We start from the raw sequence: 12,219 nt of genomic DNA on the forward strand, positions 1-12,219 counted from the left end.
ATTCTGGATCTGGTATTGTGTAACGAACCGGAATTGGTCAGAGACCTCGAAGTGAAGGAGCCATTGGGAAGTAGTGACCATAATATAATAAGCTTCAATCTGCAATTTGAGAGGGAGAGGGTACAGTTGGAAGTGACAGTACTTCTGTTGAATAAAGGGAACTATGGAGCTATGAGGGAGGAGCTGGCCAAAGTTCAATGGTGCAATACCTTAGCAGGGATGACCATGGAGGAAAAATGGCGGATATTTCTGTGTATAATGCAGAAGTTGCAGGATCAGTTCATTCCTAAAAAGAAGAAAGATCCCAGGAGGAGGCATGGGCGGCTGTGGCTGACGAGGGAAGTAAAGAAACATATAAAGTTAAAAGAGAAAAAGTATAACATAGCTAAGATAAGTGGGAAAACTGAGGACTGGGAAGCTTTTAAAGAGCAACAGAGGATTACTAAGAAGGAAATACGCAGAGGAAAAATGAGGTACGAAGGTAAACTGGCCAAGAATATTAAGGAGGATAGTAAAAGCTTTTTTAGGTATGTGCAAGGCAAAAAAATGGTTAGGACAAAAATTGGGCCCTTGAAGACAGAAACAGGGGAATATATTACTAGGAACAAAGAAATGGCAGAGGAATTAAATGGGTACTTCAGATCTGTGTTCACAGGGGAAGACACAAGCAATCTCCCGGAGGTAACAGTGGCTGAAGGACCTGAACTTAAGGGAATTTATATTTGCCAGGATTTGGGGTTGGAGAGACTGTTAGGTCTGAAGGTTGATAAGTCTCCGGGGCCTGATGGTCTGCATCCCAGGGTACTGAAGGAGGTGGCGCGGGAAATCGTGGATGCGTTGGTGATTATTTTCCAGAGTTCAATAGATTCGGGGTCGGTTCCTGAGGATTGGAGGGTAGCTAATGTTATACCACTTTTTAAGAAAGGTGGGCGAGAGAAAGCAGGAAATTATAGACCAGTTAGTCTGACCTCAGTGGTGGGAAAGATGCTGGAGTCTATTATAAAGGATGAAATTACTGCACCTCTGGATAGTAGTAACAGGATAGGACAGAGTCAGCATGGATTTATGAAGGGGAAATCATGCTTGACTAATCTTCTTGAATTTTTTGAGGATGTAACTATGAAGTTGGACGAGGGAAATCCAGTAGATGTAGTGTACCTGGACTTTCAGAAAGCTTTTGATAAAGTCCCACACAGGAGGTTAGTGAGTAAAATTAGGGCGCATGGTATTGGGGGCAAAGTACTAGATTGGATTGAAAATTGGTTGGCTAATAGGAAACAAAGGGTAGTGATAAACGGCTCCATTTCGGAATGGCAGGCAGTGACTAGTGGGGTACCGCAGGGATCCGTGCTGGGACCGCAGCTTTTTACAATATATGTTAATGATATAGAAGATGGTATCAGCAATAACATTAGCAAATTTGCTGATGATACAAAGCTGGGTGGCAGGGTGAAATGTGATGAGGATGTTAGGAGATTACAGGGTGACCTGGACAAGTTAGGTGAGTGGGCAGATGCATGGCAGATGCAGTTTAATGTGGATAAATGTATGGTTATCCACTTTGGTAGCAAGAACAGGAAGGCAGACCACTACCTCAATGGAATCAATTTATGTAAAGGGGCAGTACAGAGAGATCTGGGTGTTCTTGTACACCAGTCAATGAAGGCAAGCATGCAGGTACAGCAGGTAGTGAAGAAGGCTAATAGCATGCTGCCCTCATAACAAGAGGAATTGAGTATAGAAGCAAAGAGGTGCTTCTGCAGCTGTACAGGGCCCTGGTGAGACCACACCTGGAGTACTGTGTGCAGTTCTGGTCTCCAAATTTGAGAAAAGACATTCTGGCTATTGAGGGAGTGCAGCGTAGGTTCACGAGGTCAATTCCTGGAATGGCAGGATTACCTTACACTGAAAGACTGAAGCGACTGGGCTTGTATACCCTTGAGTTTCGAAGATTGAGAGGGGATCTGATTGAGACGTATAAGATTATGAAAGGATTGGACACTCTGGCAGTAGGAAACATATTTCCACTGATGGGTGAGTGCCGAACCAGAGGACACAGCTTAAAAATACGGGGTAGACTATTTAGGACAGAGCTCAGGAGAAACTTCTTCACCCAGAGAGTGGTGGCTGTGTGGAATGCTCTGCCCCAGAGGGCAGTAGAAGGCCACTCTCAGGATTCATTTAAGAAAGAGTTGGATAGAGCTCAAAGATAGTGGAATCAAGGGTTATGGAGATAAGGCAGGAACAGGATACTGATTAGGAATGAACAGCCATGATTATATTGAATGGCGGTGCAGGCTCGAAGGGCTGAATGGCCTACTCCTGCACCTATTGTCTATTGATGTTTCCAGGCGGCAACCCACCTCCCAACCAAAGGTCAATGATGGCCAATGATAACTGATATTTCCACACTGTCCCAGGACAGTAATGACAGGTGAAGAAGGCCACTGTTTCCAGACTGCACCAGGACACTGAAGACTGGTGAACATGACAAGTAATTCCACACCATTCCAGGACGGCAATGATCAATGTTTACAGAGGAACCCAGGATAGTGATGTTGACTGGTGTTTCCAGAATGCCTCAGGAAAGTGATGACTGATGTTTATGACTAGTGCTTCAAGACCATCCCAGACTAGTGATGACCTGTGTTTCTAGACTGCCCCAAAACTGAGATAATGAGTAGTATTTCTAGACCACCCAGGACAGTGATATCCGCTATTTCCAAACTGTTCCAGGACAATGATAGCCGGTAAAATCTGAAAGAACTGCAGGTGCTGTAAATCAGAGACAAAAGGGAGCCCTTGACCTGAACCTTAACTCTAATTTCTCTTGACAGATGCTTTTGTCAATGATGTCTGGTGATGACACCACCCTAGGACTGGCAATGATAACCTCTGTTTCCACATTGCCCCAGGACTGTGATGATTGATGTTTCTACACTGTCTCAGGTCGGAAATGACTGGTGATGATGATCAATGTTTCTAGATGGCCACTAGACAGTAATGACCAGTGTTTCCAATTCGCCCCAAAGTAGTAATGACCAGTGTTTCCATTGAGCCCAGGACAATCATGATGACTGGTGTTTCCAAACCGGTCTGTGATGACTGACGTTGAAGACTGGAGTTTCTGGACCACCCCAGGACAGTGAAGGCCCCTGAGTACAATGATCACCAGTGTTTCAACATCACCTCAGGACAGTGATGCTGGGACGAGTTGGACCGAAGGATCTGTTTCCGTGCTGTAACATCTCTAGGCTGGCCAAGACAGTGATGACCAGCGTTTCCATACCGACCCGGGTATAATGACTGAGGACGGTCGGTGTTTCCGGAGCAGGAGGCGGGTCTCTACCCACAAGGCACCGCCTGACAAACAAACAAACGGATTCCAAGATGGCGGCGGACAGTGACGTGAGTGATCGGATCTTTATTCCTGTGAAAATATGTTGTTTGTTGCTAAAGTCGGCAACTCCGTGATGGTTCTCACTATACTCTCTTGTGTTCCGGCAGCCGGAGTCGGAAGTGTTCGAAATCACGGACTTTACGACGGCGTCGGAGTGGGAGAGGTAGGCTGAGGGGAAGCTAGGGCTGTGGCTGGTGGGAATCGCGAGCGTCCGTGGCAGAGCCGCGCGAGCACCTGGTTCTGTTGCTCTGTCCTGCACATTAACTGCCTGTACTTTATGTGTGACGTACACGCGGGGCTGCGCGTAAGCCGCAGGTTTTTGCACTTACTTTACGAGTTTAGGTTCTTCAGGGATCTGTCGTTTATGACAGCTCTCCCAAACCATTCCCTTCTAAAGGAATCTTCATTACACCTTTTTATTGAAGTTATTGAGTCAATTGCTCTATAAGCCCTTTTCTTTGTCGAAGCCATACAGTATTTCAGAATGGAATCATTAGAATATTAGAATTAAAAAAAAGAGATTTGACCTTTGTGAAACACAGAATTCTTAGCTTCACAAGGTAGATGTGGAGAGGTTTTCCTTCTTGTGGAAAGTCTACTGTGTCTACTTTGTGCTGTTGTAGTTTATTAAATTGTAACTCGTTATAAGACACTTTTTAATTAACGAATCTGTAAAATTATAAGAATGTGAATATGTCAAAATATCTGGATGTAGGTTTGCTTGCTGCGCTGGGAGGTTCATTTTCAGACATTTCGTCACCATACTAGAACCTCAACCGGAGCTACAAATCTTCTCAAAACTCACTATGTCAAAGTATATAGTTTCTTTATGTCTGAGTGTGAAGGACACTAATTGGGTTGTGACATAAGTTCAAAGCTATCTTGATATGATTTGGTTTGGAAAAGAAGAAATAGAATCCCCAAAGGGCTGGTTCACAACATCATTGTGGGAATTGATTGTCTTTCTGTGCTCTCACCTCTGAAGAAAAGAAAGAATACTTTCATGTTGTAATTTTCCTTTTCTAGGGCTGTCAGTTTGACCATGAAATTTTTGGAATGAATTCCTTCATTAGTAATCAAATTGAAAACTAATTACTCAATTCAGTTTGGTAAGGTACCATGTGTAAGGCTACATGGTGTTGGGGTAACATATTAATATGGACGGAGATTATCCTGAGATTTGGATAAAGGAATATTTTTAGGATGGCAACCCGGTAACTTGTAGAGTGCCACAGGGATCAATGCTGGGCCACAATTATTATACTCCGTTAGTGACTTGAATGAGAGAAATAAATGTACTGTTCCTAAGTTTTAGGACAACACACAAATAGCTGGGCAGGCAAGTGATGTGGATGACAGAGTCTGCAGTGGGATTTGGACAAGGTAAGCGAGTGGGCAAAAATGCGATAGATGGACTTTACTGTGAAGGAAAATGTGGGGTTATGTATTTTGGTAGAAAGAATAGAAGAGTTAAATAATATTTAAATGAGTAAAGAGTTCAGAAAGCTGCAGAACAGAGATTTGGGAATTCTTGTGTATAAATCCCAAAAAACTAACAAGAATTTAGCGGATAATAGAACAGGCTAGTGGAATATAGGCCTTTTATTTCAATTGAATGGAATATAAAAAAGGGAAGTCTTGTTAAAATTATACAGGCACTAGTTAGACCATACTGAGGATATTGGAAATAGTTGTGTCTCCTTATTTCGTGGTTAGCACTGCAGCCTCACAGCGTCAGGGACCCGGGTTCAATTCCAGCCTCTGTGTGGAGTTTGCACATTCTCCTCGTGTATGCGTGGGTTTCCTCCGGGTGCTCCGGTTTCCTCCCACAGTCCAAAGATGTGCAGATCAGGTAGATTGGCCATGCTAAATTATCCATAGTGTTACGTGCGTTAGTCAGAGGGAAATGGGTCTGGGTGAGTTACTCTTCGGAGGGTCGGTGTGGACTTGTTGGGCAGAAGGGCCTGTTTCCATACTGGAGGGAATCTAATCTAATTGAATCTAATCTAATATATTGACATTGGAGGGAGTATAGAGAAAGTTCATTTGGTTGGATATGGGGAAATTATCATATGATGAGAGGTTGAGTAGGTTGGGCTTGTATTTATTAGAATTTTAAAAAAGAGATTTGACCTTTGTGAAACGCAGAATTCTTAGCTTCACAAGGTAGATGTGGAGAGGTTTTCCCTCTTGTGGAAAGTCAATGATCAGAGGGTGTAATCTCAGAGTAAGGGGGTCATCTATTAAGAAGGAGGAAATTTTTCTGAAGGTAGTGAATTGTAGAATTCTATACTGCAGAGGGCTGTGGAGGCTTGATTGTTAAGTATAGTTAGCGCTTGTATGGAGAAAGAGCATCATGGGGAAGAGGCAAAAAAGTAGGCTTGAGGAAAATCAAACTAGCCATGATCTTATTGAATGGCTGAGGAGACTCAATGGGCCGAATGGTCTACTTGTACTTCTGTGTCTTATGGCCTAACCCAGCTGTGATGGATTGATGCAAGTAATGGATTACTCTGGGAATTCAAAATTATACGTTACTCCTTTAATATCTCCAATTTCTTTTTTCAGTTAAAAATATTTAAATGATCTAGGAATGATGATTAAAGCATTAAAATAGTGAATCGGGAAATTGGTGTTCAAAAAATGTTCATTGTCATATTGTTCAATTTAAGTGATCTTGAATTGAGAAAATGAACCATGCTAAATACAGAGGGTTTACTGTATCTGATAAAGGTGAAGAGGATATTAAAGGATTCATAATGTATTAAAGCATGGATTCAGTTCTGTTTTTTGGGTCTGCTGATGTATATGAAAATTGTTTTTATTGCTATGACTACTTGCATTTGTATCACTGCTTTTGTTAATTAAATGTCAGTAATTTATGCAGATTTAATTTTTGTGCAATTAAAATACTGCGTTTTGAAAATTGAGCTACTTTGTCCTCATTGTTTAAAAAAAGTTGCGTAAGTTATTTTTTCTGTAAATTATTCCAAAAATTATCATGTTTTACAACAGGCAAAAAATATCTTGCGTACACTAAATTGAAAGATAGTGCTGCTGCTTTGAGTAGATTGGCTGATTTGAGAAATTCCAGTACCTTGAGGCAATCAGAAAAGAAGTGCAAATGTGGCACGTTTTGTACATGAATTCATCTTTATTCTTGGTGTACAGTATATTGTATTATGTTAGTTCCATAGTCGTAAAGATATACAGAACAGACCTTTTGGTCCAACTCATCCATGCCAACCAGATATTCTAAATAAATCTAGTCCCATTTGCCAGCATTTGGCCCATATTCCTCTAAACCCTTCCTATTCATACACTCATCCAGATGCCTTTTAAATGCTATAATTGTACCAGCCTCCACCACTTCCTCTGGCTGCTCATTCCTTACACGCACCACCTTCTACATAAAAATATTGCCCCTTAGGTCCCTTTTAAATTTTTACCCTCTCACCTTAAAACTATGCCCTCTAGATTTGGACACCCCCACCCCAGGGGAAAGACCTTGTCTATTTATCCTATCCATGCCCCTCAGGATTTTATAAACTTCTGTAAGGTCACCCCTCAGCCTCTGACGCTCCAGGGGAATTAGCCCCAGTCTATTCAGCCTCTCCCTGTATCTCAAACCCACCAACCCTGGCAACATTCTTGTAAATCTCTTCTGAGCCCTTTCAAGTTTCACAACGTCCTTCCTATAGCAGGAAGTCTAGAATTGCATGCAGTATTCCAATATCCTAACCAATGTCCTGTACAGCTGCAATGTGACCTCCCAACTCCTATACTCAGTGCACTGACCAATAAAGGCAAGCATACTAAATGCCCTCTTCACTACTTTCAAGGAACTATGAACCTGCACTCCAAGGAATCTTTGATCAGCAATACTCCTCAGGCCCTTCCCATTGAGTGTATAAATAGTGCCTTGATTTGCCTTTCCAAAATGCAGCACCTCACATTTCTCTAAATTAAACTCCATCTGCCACTCCTCAGCCCATTGGTCCATCTGATCAAGATCCTGTTGTACTCTGAGGTAACCTTCATCACTGTCTACCACATCTCCAGTTTTGGTGTCATCATTAACTGTTATGAAGCCGAAGGCATGTATTGTACCTTTAAGATAGAGTGAATGCTATTTTGCACTGAGAGCATATAAGCACCTGGCTTATGACTAGCTAGCAGTCTGAGTGTATTGGAAAATTGAAAAATATGTAACATTTGGCTGTGCAATGTATACCTGAGTTGGTTGCTGTTTTGACAGCAATTCGAATTTAACCAATCAGTTTAAATTATGCCTCAGGATGCCAAACCCAATTGAGTTTGAATTTATTGTTTTGCCAACCTCGAACCAATGAGACGATCTGATCATGGGGGTATTAAAAATAAGGCAGTTGAAAGTCAGACAGAGTAACTGCCATCAAGAGAGAGACCCAAAAGATTGAAATAAAAGTACCTTTTCGTATGAAACATCCTCACAGTAAAAAGAAAGACCACGACCCAGGGACAGCTTAAACCGAAGGAAGAAAGACACCAATGATGACAGCTACTGTATGGTTTTGAAACTGAGCTGGCGTTATTTTAATGGGTTTTATTGGAACTGTATATTGTTGTAGAGTTGGAGGCAGGTAACAAGCAGTCAATGGAAAGGGGAAGCTTAGAGTTGTGAATAGTTGTTGTTTAATGTTCACTTTTAGAGTTAAGGAATAAATTGATATTATTTTCGTTAAATAGTGGAATTTGGGAGTTCTCTGTCACTCATATATTTTAACAGGTTATGAGACGAGGTGAGCTTTTCTGGGTGTCTAGTTTAATTAACAGAGGGGTTCACTGCTGTCTAGTAACACTAACCATACATCCTATGTTCACATCCAAATCATTTTATATGAATAATGAAAAGCAGAGGGACGCAGCACTGATCCTTCTATTCTTAAATTATAATGGTCTGGATACATGGGTTGAAATTCCATCATGGCAGAAATTTGTTTTCTGTAAAATCTAAGAGTCATGAGCAGGTCTAATAGTAACCGTGCAACTACTGTTGATTGTTGTAAAAAAAACCTCTTTGGTCCATTTTTAATAATCTGCTATTCTTAATTGGTGTGGCTTATATGTGACTCCAGACCCACAGTTCACTCTGAACTAATCTCTAGGCAACTAGAGTAAGTAATGAAAGCTGTCCAAACTAGTATATTCAAATTGGTGAACAAATGTTTCAAAATATTTCTAGAGAGAAGTCTTAAGAAATGTTTTTACATGTAAGTATAAAAATCAAAAAAACTTCCAAAGTTGCATGTCATGTATTAAGGCTTTATTTAAGTATTAATAAACTTCAAGCATTTTAACATCACATTGTACTTTTCAAAATGTTTAGGTTTGTGTCAAGAATTGAAGAAGTGCTAAACAATTGGAAATTGATTGGAAGCACTGCAAGGAATCCTTTGGAAAAGGTTTGTTTTACTAAATGTTCTTAAATGGATAGATAAAATAATAGTGTTTGCTGTTTCATGTTTTTATCCAGAAATTTTCAAAACAAAAAGCAAAATTGTTCAAAATAAAGGCAATTTAAGTACAGCCATGATCATAATGAATGGCAGAACAGGTTCAAAAGGCCAAATGGCCTACTCCTACTCCTATTTTCTATGTTTACTTTGCTTAGAGGGTTGATTAAATTTTCCACAGATGTTTATAATGGATTCATTTATCGTAGTTTCTAAAGCATCTTCTAGCATAATTTGTGGAAATAATGTTGCAAAATTGGCATAATTGCCACTAGCCGTTGTCTACATTCTTTGGCCCATATCCATGGAATAATAATCTCAGCTTCTGATACTTCAGTTTTCGAGAGGATTTTAGTGTGAACATGCCTTTAAACTCCATTGTGTTGACTCTTTATTTATGTATTTAAAATTTGTTCTATAAGTAACAGTGCTCAACGTTGTGAATTTACAGGGCGAATTCACTTTTGGAGTGTGGGAGGAGAAATCTGATGAAATTTCTTTCGCGGACTATAAATTCAGTATAACACACCATTATCTCAAACAAGAATATTTGACTGATAAAGAAATAAAAGAAGAGTCTGAAGAAGGTATGATTGGCTATTTATGTTGATTTAGTTTTTTATTTAAACCTGAAATCAAAGTTCAAAATGAGAGAAGGCTGATTTTAGGAAGATCAAATATCATTTGGCCAAATTGGACTGGGAGCTTTTGGGTAATTCAAGAAGGAACTAGGGAGAGTATCTTCCAATAAAGACAGAGTGTGATCAAGAAATCCTGGGATCACTGGATATCAAGAAATAAACAAAATTGAATAAAGATAAAAGAGTAGCTTATAGCAGATTCTGAACGTTAAAAACAGAAGGAGCCCTAGAGAAATACAGGATGTATACGGGGAGACTTCACCAGGAAATCAGGAGAACAATACGAAGGCATGAAAGAGGGAGGCAATGGTCTATTGGTTTTATGGCTAGACTACCAATCCGGAGACCCATATAGGGAGAGGCTGAAAAGGCTGGGGCTTTTTTTCCCTGCAGCGTCGGAGGCTGAGGGGTGACCTTGTAGAGGTTTTCAAAGTTATGAGGGGCACGGATAGGATAAATAGACAAAGCCTTTTCCCTGGGGTCGGGGAGTTCAGAACTAGAGGGCATAGGTTTAGGGTGAGAGGAGAAAGATATAAAAGAGACCTAAGGGGCAAATTTTTCACACAGAGGGTGGTACGTGTATGGAATGAGCTGGCAGAGGAAGTGGTGGAGGCTGGTACAATTGCAACATCTAAAAGGCATTTGGATAGTTATATGAATAGGAAGGGTTTGTCGGGATATGGGCCAGGAGTGGGCAGGTGGGATTAGGTTGGGTTGGGATATCTGGTCGGCATGGACAGGTTGGACCGAAGGGTCTATTTCCATGCTGTACATCTCTATGACTCTAATATCCTTGGCACCCAGGTTCAAAATCTGCCATGGCAGATGGTGGAATTTGAATTCAATAAAAATCTGGAATTAAGAGTCTAATGATGATCATGAATTCATTGTCTATTGTTGGAAAAATCCATCTGGTTCACTAATGTCCTTTGAGGAAGAAAATGTGCCATCCTTACCTGGCCTGACCGACATGTGACCTCAGATGCATAGCAATGTGGATGACTCTTAAACTGCCTTCTGGACAGTTAGGGATGGGTAATAAATGCTAATGTGGCATTTCATCATTTCACGATGAATAAATAAAAAAGACAATGGCAAGTAAAATAAAGGAAGTTATTTTACATGTATATTCAAGATAAAAGGATAACTAGGGAAAGGTTAAGGCGAATAAGGACAACAGTGGTAATTTGTGGAAAGAGTTCTAAATGAATATTTTGTGTTGGTGCTTACTAGTGAGAGTGACGATGTGGGTATAGAAATCGGAAGAACTGTGCTGTACTTAAAGTTAACTTAGACAGCGAGGAGGTTCTAAGTAATCTGGCAGGCTTAAGGGAAGATAAATCTCCAGTGCTGGGTGAAATGAGGCAAGGGAGGAAATAGCAGGAGCATTGGCAATAATTTTCTCAAGCCACGGGAGAGGTGCCAGAGGTTTGGAGGACAGCCGGCGTGATACTGTTTTCTCGGAAGGGTGCAGGTAACAAACCAGGAAACTTCAGACCAGTTAGACTAACCTCAGTGATGAAGAAACTAATGGAAGCAATTTTAGGGTCAGAATTAATCTGGACTTGGAGAGGCAGGGATTAATCAAGAATAGTCAGCAAGGTTTTATTAAGGGGAGGTCATGTTTGACCAACTTGATTGAAGTTTCTGAAGACGTGACCAGGTGTATAGATGAAGGCTTTGCTTTCTATGTAGTCTCTTTGGACTTTTGATAATGTCTTTCATGAGAGACTGACAGCAAAGGTAAGATTCATGGGAACCAAGAAAATTTGGTTAATTGGATACAAAATTGGCTGATTGGCAGGAAGCAAAGGATGATTACTGGGAAGTGTTTTTGTCTCTGGAACACTGTGCCCAGTGGGATTTTGCAGGGATCAGTGTTGGGACTTTTACTGTATGTAAGAGGGTTGATCGGTAAGTTTGGGGGTGATGTGAAAATTGGGGTGGTGAACGTACTCAGGCTGTCCAGATGGTTTGATCAGTGGCAAAGGAATTCAATCTAGATAAGTCTGAGCTGATGCACTTTGGCAAGTCAAACAGGCAAGGGAGTACATGATGAATAGTAGGATCTTGGGAAGCATTAAGGATCAGAGAGTGCGAGAGAGACACCTTGGTGTGTGTGTCTGAGTACCTTAAGGTGGCAGGACATGATTAAGTGGTTGATTTTATTAGCTAAGACTATAAATAGGAAAGTCATTTCACAACTCTACAGGCAGTTGGGTGAGGCCACATCTGGAATACTGCATATAGTTTTGGTTCTTGTCTTTAAGAAATGGTATACTGGTATTGCAAGCAGTTTAAAAGGAATTCACTAGGCTGGTTGAGTTCCATGCAAGACTGTACTTTATGACAACTTCCAATCCTGAGTGTTCGATTAGAAACCTGCATTAGTGATTCCAAGCTGGGGCTGTCTAAGATTTCAGTTGCATGAATCAAAGAAAAAGGCTTTGTAGGTGACAGAACCAGAACAGAGAAGAAACAGTTAAATCAAACGTACAAATTTGAAAGAGAAGGGAATTTTCTCTGTTACGTTATAGTTACTCAAGACCAATGTTGAGAACTATATGGGGTTTTGTTTTGCCATGTGTTTTGAAACTTTCAAACTGTTACATGTACATTGCTTGGTTTAATTTGTTTTGATTTTATTTCTTTCATGTAATGAGCTTCTCCTACTATTAAATCC

General features: G+C 40.7%; 1 protein-coding gene across 4 annotated transcripts in view; it reads left to right on the forward strand.

The window, feature by feature from the left end:
• Positions 1-3,375: 3,375 nt before the first annotated feature.
• rab3gap1 (RAB3 GTPase activating protein subunit 1) overlaps positions 3,376-12,219 on the forward strand; it is an 89,460-nt gene continuing 80,616 nt past the window's right edge. For 2 of the 4 annotated variants that reach the window (XM_043694040.2, XM_043694041.2), the window contains exons 1-4: positions 3,376-3,408; positions 3,508-3,563; positions 8,769-8,844; positions 9,347-9,482. In XM_043694040.2, the coding sequence (XP_043549975.1) occupies positions 3,391-3,408; positions 3,508-3,563; positions 8,769-8,844; positions 9,347-9,482 (286 nt within the window). In that variant the 5' untranslated portion in view covers positions 3,376-3,390. Of the gene's footprint in view, positions 3,409-3,507; positions 3,564-8,768; positions 8,845-9,346; positions 9,483-12,219 lie in introns of those variants that run through there. The other 2 variants (XM_087989203.1, XM_087989202.1) reach the window with 2 other exon arrangements.

The sequence above is a fragment of the Chiloscyllium plagiosum genome, unplaced genomic scaffold, assembly GCF_037043375.1.
Source record: "Chiloscyllium plagiosum isolate Xiang-an unplaced genomic scaffold, Cpla_swu_hap1 HiC_scaffold_7, whole genome shotgun sequence".
NCBI classification, from domain to species: domain Eukaryota; kingdom Metazoa; phylum Chordata; class Chondrichthyes; order Orectolobiformes; family Hemiscylliidae; genus Chiloscyllium; species Chiloscyllium plagiosum.